This window comes from Gouania willdenowi, chromosome 5 (assembly GCF_900634775.1).
Source record: "Gouania willdenowi chromosome 5, fGouWil2.1, whole genome shotgun sequence".
NCBI lineage: Eukaryota > Metazoa > Chordata > Actinopteri > Blenniiformes > Gobiesocidae > Gouania > Gouania willdenowi.
The window spans coordinates 27,398,672-27,415,718 of NC_041048.1; the positions used below are offsets into that span (position 1 = coordinate 27,398,672).

Consider the following 17,047-nt stretch of genomic DNA (forward strand, 5'->3'; position numbering starts at 1 on the left):
CGTACTAGGAAATAATGCTGTATAGTCATTTAAGCTATGAAAAGCACAAAATGCTGACACTTTCAAACTTATAGGTACTGTATGCTATCAAAAATGGAAAAATAAATAATTTATAATTATATTATAATTAAAACAAATAATCAAAATGTCAATTCACCCTTGGGTAGGCACTGCCTACCTTGCCTACCCTGACTGCACATCACTGGAGGGTATATATACATAATGTCTTGTCCAGACATTACCCTGCAGTTGGATGGATGGTTGGATGGTTGGATGGATGGATGGATGGATGGATGGTTGGATGGATAGTGCTGCTTTAATCTGAAGTCTAAAGTAGCTGGACACCAAAAAAATCCAATGTACACGTTATAATAGACTGAGAGAAAAACCTGGAGGCCGAGGAGGAAACCAGGGAGAACATGCAAACTCTTGAGTCACTATAAGATTACGACATAAAGTAAACCCACAACAGTCTATTGAAGGCAAAGCTACTTCCCTGATAGACATTATCCACATCCACTGTGGTGGGACAAACGCCTAAAACTATTTTAAAGTCATTGTATTATCTTCACATTAGCAGTGACTTCACTCACTGGTATCTTTTTTGCTGTCAAACTCCTAATTTCAACCAAATGATTCCTCCTGATTTGAAAAGGACTAGACTGTAATAAAGTCAGAATGTTTCTGTCAGCATTGCTGGCTCACCACCAGATGATTAAACAGTATGTGATCTTCATGCAGCTGACACAGTGGGTGGGCCTCTCGTCAGAGGAAAGATGCTAATGAGCAAACCCATACTGGTAAAGTGCGTAGACGCAATAGGCCGCCTTGGAAATACTAAGTCCAGTGTTTACTGGAGCTTTAGCTGCTAATTAAAACACAACTGGCCCTTTCCTGAGCAGGCGTCTGGCTTTAGTATTTTATTTATCCACTTTAGGAAACGGCAAGTGTTTTCATGTGTTTAACTTCCTCAGTCTAACCACACACTATAGTGCCGTCCCATATTGTGAGTTAGATATAGGAATCAAAGCTGTGTGGAAGAGCACTCTGGTGGTCCAGTGGTTTCAGGCTCATACCACCATAACATGTTGCTGGGATCCAAATCCAGGGAAAGACCTTTGTCAATGCCACCATGGTGTGACAGACATTCCTCTATGGGGATTAAAATGAGTTACGGTTACGGCGCACACACACACACAAGGCATTGTTTATCAGCAAACTTTACAACCTCTGCAGATTAACCGGTGCACATAAATTCATAAAACACAGCGAGGAAAAAAATTTAATGCATTATGAATTTATGAGTGTGCAATTAAAGTTTCACTCGCCTGCCGCCAATCTAATAAATAAGAATACTTGATTTAGACAACAGCCTGTGTGCCAGACTGTGAAGTTTCTCCCCGAGATGGACCGAAAAATAGTCAGCAAACAGTTTTGGGTTTTTTCTGTGTGCGTGTCTCTTTTGTGTGTATGAATGTGTTAGTGACAGGGGAAATCTTGTCAAGGGGAGAAACAGGCACTGGAGTACACTCAGGATAGAGGTCAGCTGTGATATGATTAAGTGTCATGGCAGAGTTTAAGTGTCTCAATCACTTGTAGCTCATCACACTCTCCCTTGAATCTGAAAGGCACAAACCAAGCTTGTGCAGATATTTTAATGTGTACAGCGCACAGATGTGCGCACATCTATTTTTGTGCACTTCTAAGTGACTACTGAGGAATGATAAACTATGGAGAACAGGAGAGGAGAACACAGCATAGCAGGAGTGGGGGGTGCATTGTTAGAGAATCCAAAGTCGGCGTAATTAGGCCCAATGGATCCCAGATGGCTGGCTGTCAGTGACGTGAGAAGAGGGACGAGCTCCTAATAGGAACCAGACGCACGCAAACGCCTTTGAACTGCCGCTGAAAGAGAGGGAGAGAGTGAGAGGGAATCAAACGCGGCAGGCTCCGTGTGCTCTTGCTAAATAACTGGCAGCAGAAAACAGGAGGAAGTTAGAAGAACGTGGAGTGAGGAAATGTACGGGACCGTCTCTGTCTAGATCAGGGTCTCTTTTTAAATTGTTCTGTCCAGAAAAAAACCCCTCAGCTGTTGGTCTTCCCTTCCACTTTGTTTAGATGTTTTTTATTAGCAGGAGAAGTTTTGGGTGCACATTTTAGCAGTGACATTTACACCTGGAATTTGCTCTCCTTGCTCATATTTCTAGTGAACCACTCACCAGAAGTGGATCAAGAACAAAGATGAAGCACTTGGAAAGTTGCCTACGACTATTCTTTATTTTCATTATTTTCAAATAGAGGAAGATCACAATTAAGTAAGCATTTACAGCTTACAATACAGAAAAAATACTTTCTTCCAGGTCCAGTTTGGAAACAGTCAAAGTACATTTCCTTTTTCGCTGCAGACAGGCAGTGCTCTGTTCTGTTTCACCTCCTGTTCACTTTGCCATATTGGATTTGGATCCAAAAACCACTAACACCTGCTGGAAACACAAGCCACTAAAGGAGGCTAAAGGATGAAGACATGAGCAAATCTATCGCACGCTGCAATTTAACATCATTGTGTCTCTTGATCTTGTCCCCAGAGCTGTGGTGATGCCCATCGCTCACGAGTTTGCCCCTGATGTGGTGCTGGTGTCAGCCGGGTTTGATGCTGTGGAGGGACACGCGTCATCACTGGGAGGCTACAAAGTTACGGCCAAGTGTAAGGCTCCATCACTGTCACATTATGCACCAATTCATATTCACTGGCTTTAAACACTTTACCCAGCGCTGAATGACACAAAAACTAATAATTTCCAGTCATAAATCTAAAATGAAAGACTTATTTCTTCAGCTTCTAGGAGGCAACAAGATTTCCATATAACTAAAGGTTGCCCTTAATGTGGGAGTTCTTTAGATTTCTGCTCATGAAATGATTTGATATCTTTATCCTCAAAAAGTCTAAATAATCAAAGTATAACCTGGTTAAAAGACAAGGTGTCTGAAAACATGACTTGTTTCATATATTTTAAAAGTCAATTAGAACACAGCATTGTCTGAGTTTTATATGATCTGAAAATAGGAGGTGGTATGTGATTAATTGGGGCACACTTAACTTGTTGGAACACAAAACTGTTTGTGTAAATTGTTAAAAGGGTACTTTGCAGTCCGAGAGGTCATTTTAGGGGTTTAGAGGGTTCAAGACCTCAATTTTTCATGTTTAGGCAAATTGTAGAACAAAGTCAGCTGTATGCATAACCCTGATTAGCATTATTTTGCAAATCTGAATGAAAATCTAAGGTTGAAACCTACAATATACCAGGTGAAAGTATGTGTCGCTGTCCTCAACAGTGTAATTCAGATCAACAGTTTGACTCTAAATAGCTACTTTTTTGATTGGCTATAAAGAAAATCATGCAGTTCCTTGACTATCACCTGATTATTCACTGACGTTATCAAATATGAGCACCTGTCCACTTATATTTACCCATCCTAAATGAGCCTTGAATTTCTACAAAAATAGTTTTATTTTTTTACGCTCTTGTGTGCGAGCACACAAGATATATTTCTAGTGTATTTACAAGCCAGAGATTTTGAGGCCAAACAATGATACTAACATGTAGTAATTTGTAAAGGAAATAAGTAGCTTAACAAAAAGGTGGCTAGATTTCAGCAACCTCTGTTTAATCCCTGACCAATCAGTTTTTGGCTCGGCCCCCAAAGGTTTTTGGTTTTTAAGTTGTGCCTTTTTGGGGTCTCCTCATCAGGCTTTGGCTTCCTGACTCGTCAGCTGATGTCACTAGCCGGGGGTCGGGTCGTTCTGGCTCTGGAAGGAGGACACGACCTCAAAGCCATCTGTGACGCCTCTGAAGCCTGCGTCAGCGCCTTGCTGGGCATGGAGGTGAGCGGTGTAATACGTACACATACATGCACTTTCAGTCAGTCTTTTAAACACAGCTTCTGTTCCTCAGGTGGAGCCGCTGTCCCACTCTGTGTTAGACCAGAAGCCTTGTAAAAATGCAGTGCATTCTCTGCAGAGAGTCATCCAGGTTCAGGGTGAGTGCACCACACAGCATCTAGCATCAAAACGCTGCCGCAGGAAGCTGTTTGGTTTGGTTCAGTGTGCTAGCAAAACTACCACTGTTCATAGAATGTTTCCTACCAGTCAACATCTCACTGTCTTCATGTGCAGAACAGTTCTGGTTTATTTAAATTGTGTCCATACTAATGTCCTGTTTGTGCTTTGTGCAGACTATATTCTCCCCGTTGCACAGCCTGTTTTATAATGTATTAATTTGTCTGTTTGGATGAATTGACTTTAATCTGTGTATCATGCAGTAAACAATCAGAAATCTAACTGCCCACATATTTTACAAAGGGTTTAGAGACTGATATAGATGGTCCCAAGCAATTTCACAATTGAGTTTTAGTTACAGCTGACTTTTGTTAAACTCAGTATTTTGTCCAGTTAGAATATACTGTAACTCTGGAAGCCTGAAACTGACTTCATATCTCAGCTTCTTCTGTTTAGCTTTAGTAGTAGTAATAGTAGTGCAAACACTTTAAAAAAAGAAAACCTAAGTACCCTTTGCTAGCTTGCTGCGTGCTACTGAATGCTAGAAACTGGAGTTGAAGACCCAATAGTAGGAGTTCGTGGGAGCATATCATTAACTTATGATATCCCAGGAATGGTGGCCCAGTGCTAAAAGAATCTCTGAGAATAGCTAGAATCCAATAGATACCTTGCCTCTATGTTGTTAAAGTGACCAAGTATGATAGCCCGTCAGCTGTTCTCTGAGAGTTCATTGGTTTCCCTTTTTCAATGTTTTATTATTTATGATCTTTATAATGCTCGCCATCTATCAATGGTGGTAAATCAGGCACTTTCACTAATCTTTCACTCTGTGCTACATTGAAACTGTCAGAATATGCTTTTATTTTGTCTTTTAACTTTTTTATACCTAAAGCATTCATGGAGGTCATGCCACTGGAGACCAAAGTAGATAGAAATTCCCTCATCAGCTATTGAAAAACTATTAGCCTACTGTATCTAAACCAAGCAAATAGTTAAAGAAGTGGATTTATTCAAAATGGAAAAGCGAACATATTGCCCGAAGAACCCAAACGGACAAATTCATCTCAATTTGAAATAGATGGATCACATAAATAACCCTAGCCTATAGTACCTGACGTTGTGTTTTTCCAACCACTGTGCACTGCTCCTATCTGACCTGGCAGGAATAACTAACTCCCATTGTTCTCTGTGTAAAAAGGCTTTTCCTAATAAAGACACAAATATTAGAAAGAAATTCGTGACAGTTTCTATTAGAGTTTAAAGCATTATTTGTCCTGTGACTCTGTTCAAGGTTTAAAATCAACAGAGATAGTAGATCTACAGTACCAGGGGCAGCAGGAAAGAATTTTTCTAATTGGATAGAACTCTACAGCTCCAAGTCTTTTGTGCTGTTTTCCAGTTTATTACAGGATCTTGGTTTAATATCTTTTTGGACCTGGATACAAAATTGGCCATAATGCAAAGGATATGTCATATCTGCAGCTCTGAGTCACTATTTGGTAAACAATTGTGACAGAAATCAAACCTAATCTGCTGCTGCTACTGTTGTGTGATTTTAATTCCATATCTTTAGTTGGTGAAGTCACGAAAACTTTGGATTTTACTTTTTATATCTGACTTTTCCGTCCTAAAAGGAGAGGATTTCTGTTCAGGGTGTCTCTCACCTCGCTCAGAACGTCATCTTCTTTCCATCTCTTTTTGACCACTTACACACACACACACACACACACACACACACTGCTCCCCTGGCTATAATTATCTTCAAACACTTCTCTGGCACACGACCTTCGCAACATCCCCTCCTGATTGCACACAAATGTTATCCCAACCAAATTAGATTAATTAAAAATATTTGAATAGCCACAAGAATGTTAAGCCCATAATTTAGGCTTGGGGTGAAATATATGAGAGCTGCAGCACACACGCTCTGAGATGAACCCAGTTCCACACACTGACTGGTTTCTTTATTCTACTGTGGGAAGCAGAGCCACAGGGAGAACAGCATGAGTTTATATTTGTAAAATTAACAACATGGATATTTAGACCGTGGGCTGTTTATGTCGCAGTCATTGCTTGTACTCGGATCAAGCGACCACCACCGCTGGATCAAACGCCAAGTGGTGCTTATTAATAATGCAACCTGGTCCCCCCCTCCCCCCCAGAGGAATCATTCAACATGAAAACAGCAGTGAAATACCAGCAACTGAAGCTAATAATCTATTTCTCCTGTTTTCTTCTCTCCCTATTCCCTCATTTCTGTCTTCCAGGTGAGTACTGGCACAGTGTAAAGGCTTCTGGTGCGTCTGTGGACCTGTCCTACCTGCAGGCTCAGAGACAAAGGCTGAGGCGAGACTCAGACAGTGAGGCAGTAAGCGCCCTCGCCTCGCTGACCATGGGCTCTCTCACAGCTGAGAGGTCAGGACGATTTCATCTTTCTCCACTTCAACATCAACTGTCCGTTATTATAAGTGGTGTTTCTATTTTGTTTCTATCAGGGTAGCAGCCTGAAGGATTACCTTTGCCTCAACCATTGAAGCCTCCACCTGCATCACTGCTGTCAGCAGAAGACCCCCCCCCTTTGATTGAACTCACACTGACATACAACATTGATCTGGGCTACATTCATAAGTCAGGGTTCATCTCTGCAGACTTGTCTTAAAGACGCCCTGTTTCTGAAAGTGTAAAGACACTCGGGCAGAGTTTAAAGAGTAATTCTCACTCTTTTGTAGATTCAGGAAACATGTAATGTGTAGCGTGATCATCTTGGAGCACAGCTCAGTCATTTTGAGTTTGTAAATGACTTCAGTGAGATTATTCAGACTGGGCTAAGACTGAAATTGGGGTCAAAGGTTACCTTGGCTTACTTGAGTGGATTGTGTCGTCCTTGCACAGAGGTGCAGGTGAAGGAGAACAGACATATCCTCCAAAATATAATGATGTCATTTGGCTGCCCGTGATGGAGACTTAAGTGAAGGAAAAGTTTGAGCTTTACGGCTCGTCTTTGCACTGTTAACCTTTCAAATGAGAAGCAGAAGATGCGTGATGACCATCATTTAGTTTTGTCGGTGTTTATTTTAAGCTTAGTAATAGATTCATTCTATGCTCGATGGCACTTATTTGTGTGAATGTCAGTATTAGACTTTTATTTTATGATCTGGTAATATTTTGAAGCTATGATGAAGTTTAAGACACATGTTTTATCCTCGTATGTTTGTCCACGTGCCTTTTGCTCTCGGGCCTGTCAGAGGAGCATACGCAGGAACACTTGATCTGACTGGAGCCGTTGTTGCAGCTCAACAAAGAAGACGTGAGGTTTGGATGTTGACGAACATCCTGTGGTTTGCTTCAGTAGCTTTAGTCGCCATGAAGAGCAAATACATCTGCTCAGTGAAGCACCATCGCCAGGCCAGGTTTTATTTCTGCACATCAGGAGCCTTATAATTGTCCCATGGTGCCTCAGTGCGGCGTGACCGCTTAGCAGTCATTGTTTATGTGTCAGCACACATTAAAGTGTGACACGTGACCATCAGACTCATAATGTGCACTTAAGGATTTGAAACCCATGGTTTTGATAATGTATCATAGTGTTCCTACCTGTGGACCAGCATTCCTGCTGTATTTTATTAATGGTGCCATTATTGTTTTTTCTTATTGTAACCAGGCCCAACCAAGAAACAACCACATTGTTTGCAGTCAGTGCTGAGGTTGTTTGGCACCGCAGACCAAACAATGGCTTTTCAGCAGCTAGGAAGGATGGAGCGAGAATAGTGAGATAGCGGAAAAAGTCCACACGCTGCAATTGGACACAGGTTAACGCAACCAAAGCTTATGAGAACAATGTGTTGTCCCTGGACTGGCACGGCCTGAGAAACTTCAAAGACTTCAGAAGAATTTCTGAATGTTTCTTTTCTCTTTCCAAACATTCAGAACGCACCGAAAGCACAGCAGAGAGATATAAACAAATTTATTTGACATGACCTCTATTCATACGCCCAGATTGTGTGTCTTTGAAGTCATTTTTGCATGTCAAATACAATTACGGCGGTGCTAATACATTATGTGTGGGTTTTGCTACTTTCTTTATGTCATGTTGCAAATGTGTAGCCCAAAACCTGTCAGATGTTTGTTATAAGGAAAATGTGAACACTGCTCAGCCATTAAGGACGAGCAAAGAGACATGAATAGCTTCCTAATCAGCTGCCTCATCTTAAATGTGTCTTAATTCATGCAAATTATTTATTTTTTTATTTTCTTGTGCTTAACGTAGAGACCAAATTAACAGTGTGACGCTGACCTGTCTATGTGAAAGAAGCTTTGATTGAAACAGGTCGAGTCCAGTTTGCTCAAAAATGTGTAATTTTTTTTTTTGTACAGTGTAAATAACAACTATACTTTTGTGTTTACCCTTTGGCTTTTCTATTTCTTTTTCCTGAAAAATCATAATAAATGTGCATTGTTTAAATTTATTGTAGATATTTTATTTTCTCTGATACACATTTTTTAATATATTCATTTTAATATCTTAAATTTTGGACAAATTCCTTCTCAGTGTTTTCTCCATTATTTAAAAATAACTTATGCTACAATAAAATGACCCTCTACATAGCACAGCATCAAAGATATTTTTATTTTCCACAGGAGATGACATAAAAAAACAACGACTGAACGCAAAAAAAAAAAAGACAACAGCACAAAAGAGCCAATATTTTACAATGTATGGATGATGCATTTTAGGACATTTTACAAGAAGCTTTCTACTATTGTGTTGTATTGCGTTCAGTTAGAAAACACCTTTTAAAACTACAGAATACATCTTTCTGAGATGCTTTAATGCAGAACAGTTGGTGTGCAAAGAGAAGCAAGTTGCAAGACTGAAGTCAGTGGTTTGAACACATTTTGATCACTAAAGCAGAGAGTAAGTAATTCACAAACGGGTACATTTAAAAACAATGATTGTAACCCAAAATACAAAGAAAGCATCCAGTTATACAGCACAACAAAAGCAGAAGGTCCCACTCGTCCAGCTCCTCTTCTTTCTCTTCCTCTTCATCATAAGCAGAGGCCTCGAGGGGGCAGAGATTAGCTTATTGGCATTTTAGCTGTAAACATTCATTGGCTGTGACCTCGAACCATCGCTGTGTCATCATGGTCAGTCACTATAGTGTCTGTTATTTACCCATGGGACACACACAAACAAAGGCCCTTCAACCAGCAGCCAATCAGTTTCATTGTCACTGCAGGCCAGCTGTGTCTTGCTTTGTATCCTTTTTATTTCTTGTTTTATTTCACTGAGAAGATCTGCCCAGAGACGGTGAAACGCTGCTACACCAAGACTCACGGGTAGAACAGAGCTCCAAGGAAAATATAGGGTTATAAAAAAGTTCTTTGGAAGATGAAAAGTGTAGATATGAGGTGAGACGGGGACCCGTTTCTTCAAGACTCGGTTTTCATTTGTCGAATTTCTGCAGGAATAAGAAACAGAGATGGGTTAAAATCAACGGTTTGAGACAAAATAATGACTTTTTTTTTCAGTGTGTAACATGGATACAGATGTGTGCTGGTGTTACAAATCACACCAAAGATCAACATTATGTTAAATGAGAAGTGGGAGAAAAGCCACAGCAGCTTTACTTTGATCTTCTCTTGCTGTAACCAAAGAGATGTTTACCAGTGCAACAAGTGGCGTTTAGACGCAGGTTTGTGGACGTAAACTGACAAACACAACGTTATTTCACTTTTATTGTCGGCAGAAACCATAATGTATAAACTAACATCACAGTTATTAAAGTAATATGTGAAATTAGAAATTCTCTAGCCCGGCCTTTTTAGTCCTTTTTTTTAAGTCCTTTTCACAAGATGGAGAAAATGCTTATAAATTTTACTTCAAAATAGATTTTAAAATAAATCTCCTTCATGTAATTAAATTTCTGAATTTTAATTTAGCATTTTAGTAATGTTTAAATCAAGTTGTTATTCTGTCTTTCACTCTTTATATTCTGTGAATATGATTGTTTAAAACTTGTGGTTTTTGTTTGTAAAATGTACATTATGTTCAACTTTTACGCTCCAACACTTTAGCCTAGTGTTGCGTGTACGACCACAGAACTTCCTTTGTCCCACAAACAACTACAGAACAAACACAAGCGTTCATATCTGTTAGCATCAATCAAATCCACACACACACACGCACAGATGCATATCTCTCCCATGTCAAAGTTTGGGTCTCTAAAAATAAACATGACAATTAGAAGCCAAGACTTCTGGATGAGGATTTAACATCTGGTCTCAGGTCAGCCAGATGCCTGAGATTTGATTTGCACAGGAAAGCATCCAACAGCAGGTCAGTCCAAACTGTAAAACGCAAACACACACACACACACACACACACAGACGGATCTGAGGCAGGAGCAGTGACAAGCATTGTAATCATAGTGTAAACTGAAAGAGAAGCATTGTTTTCTGCAGCTCATACAGAACAATCCACTCATTTGAAGAGCTCCGCTCATCCCCAAGTGTGTGTGTGTGTGTGTGTGTGTGTGTGTGTGTGTGAGAAATGTGTTGTTTTGACTAATTTTCTCTAAATTAGTTGAATGTGCATTTATTATTTTTGTCTCAGTTGCATTTTACTGGTTTAGTTGTTCATCGTTTATTTAATCTTAATTCATTTTCAAAATAAAAACACTCCAATGCAGCATGATTCGAAATTTCAAGGCAAGTACACAAATAAATGCTTATGTTATTATGAATATAATCCTTTATTAAATGTTCACATATTTAAATTTAAATAATACAGGAATTATTCTAAAAATTGTGTGATTTTATAAAATCCAACAGAAATTGTTATGTATTCAAAATGTCATCTTTAGGGACAGATATAAACTATAATTTTTTTTTGTTCCAGAAATCCCAAGGTTTTTTTTTTTCTAAATATTGAGCGAGTTGTATATAAGAAAATCAAGCGTGTATACAGACTATATATTTTCTTAACTTAGGGTTACTGGTATGTATAACGTTAAAGCAAGCATGCATGAGCTCATCAGCTGGCCCACACTCAGCCTGTGCAAAGCCCTGACCTCTTTTGACCTCATCCCTCCTAAAAACACACGCTCACTGGTCGTTGGCTTCTAGCGCTTCTTTGCGGTGGCCCCTGCAGAGCTGATGATAGCAAGCAGTGGGAACCACAGCCGTGTGTGCAAGGACAGTGAACTGAAACACATGCTGTTGTTCTTCTCTGGCCTTTCCATCCACACTGAGTGCTCAGCAACTGCTGCACATGCAGGCAGCTGGCAGTTCACTGATAGTTTACAGCAAGAAGGGTTCCCAACCGTTTTTCTGCCGCTTTGTCTTCAAATCCTGCTGTTCTTGATAATATCACAAAGGATCCCCTTATTATTTGCTATAAGCTGTGTATATTTGTGGGCTCTAATGAATTACCCTTCCTAAAAAGTAGAATCTAATATTTGTTTCAGGTATTTTTTTAATGTTTTGGCCATTTTAGAATTTTGTCGTCTTTGAATACGTCTTTAGAGAAATGTAGCGTTGGCTTGGGGAAAAATTGTCATAGTCAGCACATAACATTTAATATATGAACTAGGAAAATTATCATTTTTATAAACAAAGACTCACCCTCTGCAATGAGCTAAATGCAGGAATTCTCAACTGGTGGGTCGGGACCCAAAAGTGGGTCGCGGGCCAGTACTTGGTGGGTCGTGGACAACTGGTCAAAAATAAATAAATACTTATGTCTCTCATGTTGGACGTGTCTTTTATTTTGAAAGAAACTTTTCTTTTGACAAGCATACTGTGAAATGAATGTTGCATTAAAAATATATAGATTTCTGTTTTTAAGATTATATATGTGTGTGTTTTCAACAGCTATTTTTGAAAAAGTAAATTTGGTTGGTTGAATTTTTAACAAAGGTGGGTCGCGATTTAATGATCGTGGCAAAATGTGGCAAAGTACGCTGAGAGGTGCACGTACCCCAGTTTGGGAATCACTGTGAGAGTGAAACACCTGCCGTGTCCAAATGTACGGCAGCTATGACAGTGTTTTTCACAGAATACTATTTTACATTGCTACTTTTATTTTAAATAGTTTTATCGTTATATTAGGAGGTGTGAATTCTGATTGAAATGATAAAAGTAGTATACATGTCATCTGTAGCCTCTGGGTGCATGAATGCAGCACGCGTTTGTTGTCCTTTCTGCTTCCTGTAAGTGATTCACCTTGACCTGACCTAAGCTAAGTGTGCACCGCGGATACAAAGCCTCATCTCCACTCGCTCTCTGCTCCCTGTCACGTCATTTTAATGCTTTCATGTTGTCCTTTCATTCTGAGCCACTTTCTGTCTGCCTTTTTAAAGACATGAATGAGTGGTTCATAAGTAAAACCAGAGGACGAGACAGATAAAAATCTATGAAATACCATCTGCGAGTCTATCCCTGTGCATTTGCACACACAAGCAAACACTGCTACACAGCCCATTAGAATCTGTTCACGCACACACACGCACGCTTCTACACAATGTACATGCGCTGAAATACACAGGCGTGCCTGCTTGACCCCAACCTTGCTACACACACCTTCCTAATACTTCACAACTGTTTCCAATCTAAAGGTTCCTGCTTGTCTGGGCCCCGGCAGGGCCTGATTGCATGATACAAGATCCTGGAGAGAGGGCAAGGCTGGAGGGAGAGAGAGAGATGTGCTTCCACTTTCTTTTCCTCCTCACTCTCCCTTTTCTTTCCTTCCTTTCATGTTGTACCTGTGCAGGAATCTGGTGCCCATAAAATAGTTGAGGGGAGGGAGGGAGGGAGGGAGGGAGGGAGGGAGGGAGGGAGGGGATCAAACTTAGGAGCTTGTGAAAGACTAGTTCTGTTAGCGGCCTGTCATACAGTGGAGCAGCAAAGTTTAGATTACATTACTGTGTGTTCCATTCTATTCAAAAAGTAAACAAAACAAAACAATGATGATCAAATAAAAATTAATCTTGAATAAATGCTTCCATTTTTACGTAACACTATTCTTTATATTTTACTCTAGTTGTGACAGTGACCTTACCGGTCAGAGGCCACGAAGCTTTATGTCAAACTAACTTTGAATGCAAAGTCATTTTACTATTACACACCACATTTGTACAGTTACAGTTTCTGTTCAACTTTTTTCTCCTGCACCATTTTAAAGCAACATCAAAATCTAATGCTTCTACTCTAAAAATAATTAAAAATGATCTACGTCAAATCTAATTTGTTTGATTAATAATTAATACCTGCTTATTTCTCCTTTTTAAGGAAAAACATAAAATAATCACTTTTGAAAAGGAATCAATAGTTTAACTGAGATGCATTACTTAAACGCGTTCACTGACTTTCACATTCTTTAAGGTAACATTAATCAGCAAAGTTATGTCTTTACATTTAAAATATAATTAAATAAATAGTTAAATAAACAAATAATAATTTTACGTCGTACATGATATTGCAATATTTAGACATACTTAGATATTTGTTTTGAAGATTATGGAAATCCTTTTGATTCAAAATTTATACCAAATATTATCGTACAACTACACATGCTCATAAACATTTATTAGAGTTTTTGTGGCCCAACAAAATCTTTTTATTTACTTTAATACTTTATAAAGAATAGAGATCCTTATTATATGAACAATAGTTTGAATCAGTTTACCGTTTGTTTGACTGTTTATTTTTTAGATTTTGTTTTGTGTTTGTATTTCTTTTGCGATCAAAGTTTAGGATAAAACAATTACACGACTCTATCCCCTGATGTGAAACACACTTTAGATGTGGAAAAAAAGTAATGACATCCTGTTTCTTTAGCTATGCACGTGTGTTTTTGTAGACATGTTTCGTACCTGAAGGGCTGCAGTGAAGTGACTTGTTGCCCTGGAAGAAAGGTTGGGTCAGAAAAGGGAGAGAGGTGCACCAGACCAGGGGTATTAGAGTGAAGTATGGAGGGTATCAGCGAAACATATCAAGCTTTGAATGATAGAGTCCACAATAAGGAGTGAACCACCACAGGGGCCGACATGGATAAGAAGTTACTGTTAAGATTTTAGATGAAAAGCTTGAGGTTAGAGCATGGAGGAGGAGTTCATAGGTTCAGAGGTCAGGAAATGGGTGCAAACATAGACAGAGGTGGAGGTGGGGGTTGGAGGTGTAGACACAGGAGGGTGTGTGAGAGAAGTTCAATGGTTAGTGGCTGGTGGACATGGCCCAGGCTCCCTCCATCCTCCACACAGAGAAGGCGTAGCTCAGTCTCTCGTGGGCCAGGTAGTTGCAGCTGGCCAACTTGGCGTCCATCTCGTCGCTCTGGAGCACCTGGTACAGGAAGTCGATGTAGCGTGAGGCCAGTTTCAGGATCTGGATCTTGCTCAGCTTATCTGATGGCAGTGTGGGGATGATCTTGCGTAAAGAGGCAAAGGCGTCATTAAGTGACTGAGTGCGTTGACGCTCCCGCACATTGGCAATGACTCTCTGAGAGTGGAGCTCCTCGTACGGCGGCTCCGACCTCAGGCCCAGAGACGTTGGAGCCAACGACACCACCGTGGAGGGGCTCTTCTTCACCTTCTTAGGCCCAGAGGGAAGCAGACTGCTGGGGCTCCCTGTGCTGCTCTCCTCTGCCTGACTCAGGCTGTCCTTCTTCGGATATGGGGAGCGCTTTCGATTCCCTCCTTGAAGGTTCTTTTTTGATCCCCTCTCTAGCTCCTCTTCGCTGGCTCCCAGCCCTCCTTCGGGAGAGTTGGTACAGGTCACTTCTTCTCTCATTATAATGTCCACTGGTCACCTTCCAACCTCCACACCACTGGCACGATGCAGCAAGGCTCTTTGCTACAATCACTCACAGCTTCAGATTGACAGGCGATGGTCACGGCTGCTGAAGCTCCATCAGATTGGAAGTCCGGCTCCACTGTTACTCTGTTCAGTTTTGAACTTTCACGCTCCCTTCCCAACTTGTGAGACAGAACCACAACAAGCCATCTGACTGGCTGTTCCGTCTCTGCCTCTTTTATACTGTAACACCAACCCGGCTCCGGGGAGAGGCTCTCATTGGCTCTGACGACTTTCAGAGGGTGTATTTCGTTCTTCGACAGGCAGAAATGCAGGAAGTGTGCATTGGTGGAGCGGGCGATGGAGAAAAGGGGGTAAGTGGTGCTCTGAGCCAATGAGAAGTGCGCGTCTAATGTTGCAGTGAAGCCTTTATGGTTTCCAGATTTGGGCTGGACCATTAGTCGGCCTACATCCTCGTGTCTACACAAACACAGCCACCACATGTGAGCTATAATATTTAATACTCATTTAAGTCTGTTTTATGAATGAAAAGACTTCAGCTTTAAGGATTTTACCCCCAACTTTACAACAACACAAAATGAGGTATAACACATCTTTTTGGTAATGTATTCTGCTCTCAGTAAATTGAGTCAACATGAACACTTTGGAATGATGATTGATTCATTTATTGTTTTCAAATATGAACAAATGACAACAGTTACTGGTAGATAAACACGTCCTCCTGACATCAGCTGTCACACAGCTCTGTGTCAGGTTAGAAAAAGAAGGCAGGCGGGACCCTGATCCCCCCCTGACCTCAGTGGCCCACAGACCTCAGTCAGTGGAGGTGAGAGAGCAGCTAATTGTGCCATCCATGGCCTCCAGGCAGAGCCGACACATGTTCCACCTCAACTACGTGAATCCATCTGGATCTGCAGCCACTTAAAACACGTTTTCCTCAGCTGGGCAGTCATGACACAGCAGGTAGACAATCTAGAGCAAAATGACAGCAGGTTGTTCAATCAACGCAACCTACAATTTAAACAAATTACTAAATCTTGCCCAAATCGGTCTTTGAATCCCTATCGGGTTCCCAACAGTCATTCTCTAACCATTTGGATGTGGATGCGTCACAACATAAGTGACTCACATGTGGAGAGTCATCTTCTTGAGAATTTTTTACTGCATTCAGTTTTGAAATCTTGTACTTTTTCGTGATAACTGCCTTTTTGCGGTCATTACATCAAACTATTCTAATGACAATGGGCCATTCTTCATGTTACCAAATAAATTCAACTCCCCTTCCCGAAATGTTACAGGAAACATGCATTATTTACAAACACAAATTTAAACCGTGTACATTTCTACGCACTGAAAACACCCAACAGCTCCCAGCCAACAATTTGGGTGTGATTGGCAAAGCTTTCAGGAGATCACATGTGCAGAGACCGGTTCAGAAGATTTTTGATGAGCCCCGTGATTGCGCTGGTTTACATTTCATTTGCTGAGCGACACTGAACAAAAAATAGCTCTGTCCCAGTTGGGTTCAATCAACTTGCAAGCAAGAAAAAAATCTGAAGGAAGAGACAGAAAAATGAGGTAAAATCTTTTACAACAGGTCGTAGGAAAACCTAAAATTAACTGGTATTGGAGCAAAGGCTTACTGGGTGCTCTGGTAGATACTGGCAAAGGACAGTTAAGCTATTGTTGCTGATTATGGTTAATCTTTGAAGCTGTGGCTTACCTTTAGTAAAAAATGTGGCATTGTGCCACCATGATGGAAAAAATTAGCTAACATAGTGGGCAGGCCAACAGTAATGTCATGGCGGAAAGAAGAATAGAACGGGAGGGTGGGAAGGAGGGTGAGAAGGGGAGAATACTAAGTAAAGGGGAAAAACAAAAGGGGGAGGAGGAGAAGAAAGGATAGGGTGAAGGGGGAAAGAGTGAGGCTGTCCAAATAGAACCAGATGCAGGAGTGTGGAGGCTCGTTTGATCTCCATCCTCATAGGCTGATTGATGTTGCACATTTCATTTCCTTGTCAGAGTTTTGACATAATGTTTCACTAAACACTTAGGCCCAGCTCTCATCTTTGCTCTGTTTCCACAGGGGTAATAATTGACCCAAAATAGATCCTACATCTATCAGTATATATCAAAATACAGTATATTGCCTTACTTACACACACACACACACACACA

At 40.6% G+C, this 17,047-nt stretch overlaps 2 protein-coding genes across 3 annotated transcripts in view; one reads left to right on the forward strand and one right to left on the reverse strand.

Annotated features, from left to right (window-relative positions):
• The window catches only part of LOC114463740 (histone deacetylase 7-like), a 42,936-nt gene extending 34,413 nt beyond the window's left edge, over nt 1-8,523 (forward strand). For both annotated transcript variants that reach the window (XM_028447507.1, XM_028447505.1), the window contains exons 21-25: nt 2,586-2,704; nt 3,750-3,883; nt 3,954-4,038; nt 6,325-6,472; nt 6,553-8,523. In XM_028447507.1, coding sequence (XP_028303308.1) covers nt 2,586-2,704; nt 3,750-3,883; nt 3,954-4,038; nt 6,325-6,472; nt 6,553-6,565 — 499 coding nt within the window. In that variant the 3' untranslated portion in view covers nt 6,566-8,523. The remainder of the gene's footprint in view (nt 1-2,585; nt 2,705-3,749; nt 3,884-3,953; nt 4,039-6,324; nt 6,473-6,552) is intronic.
• Nucleotides 8,524-8,781: 258 nt separating this feature from the next.
• Nucleotides 8,782-15,046, reverse strand: LOC114463938 (twist-related protein 2-like). Its single transcript, XM_028447836.1, has 2 exons — nt 13,933-15,046; nt 8,782-9,519 (listed from the first exon to the last, which is right to left on the reverse strand). Exon 1 carries the CDS (start codon nt 14,843-14,845, stop codon nt 14,273-14,275), a length of 573 nt encoding a protein of 190 aa, XP_028303637.1. The 5' UTR covers nt 14,846-15,046; the 3' UTR covers nt 8,782-9,519; nt 13,933-14,272.
• Between the last annotated feature and the right edge of the window lie 2,001 nt (nt 15,047-17,047).

Excerpts from the sequence above, each read along its gene's own strand:
- LOC114463938 (XM_028447836.1), bottom strand. The coding sequence starts at position 14,845 with ATGAGAGAAGAAGTGACCTGTACCAACTCTCCCGAAGGAGGGCTGGGA.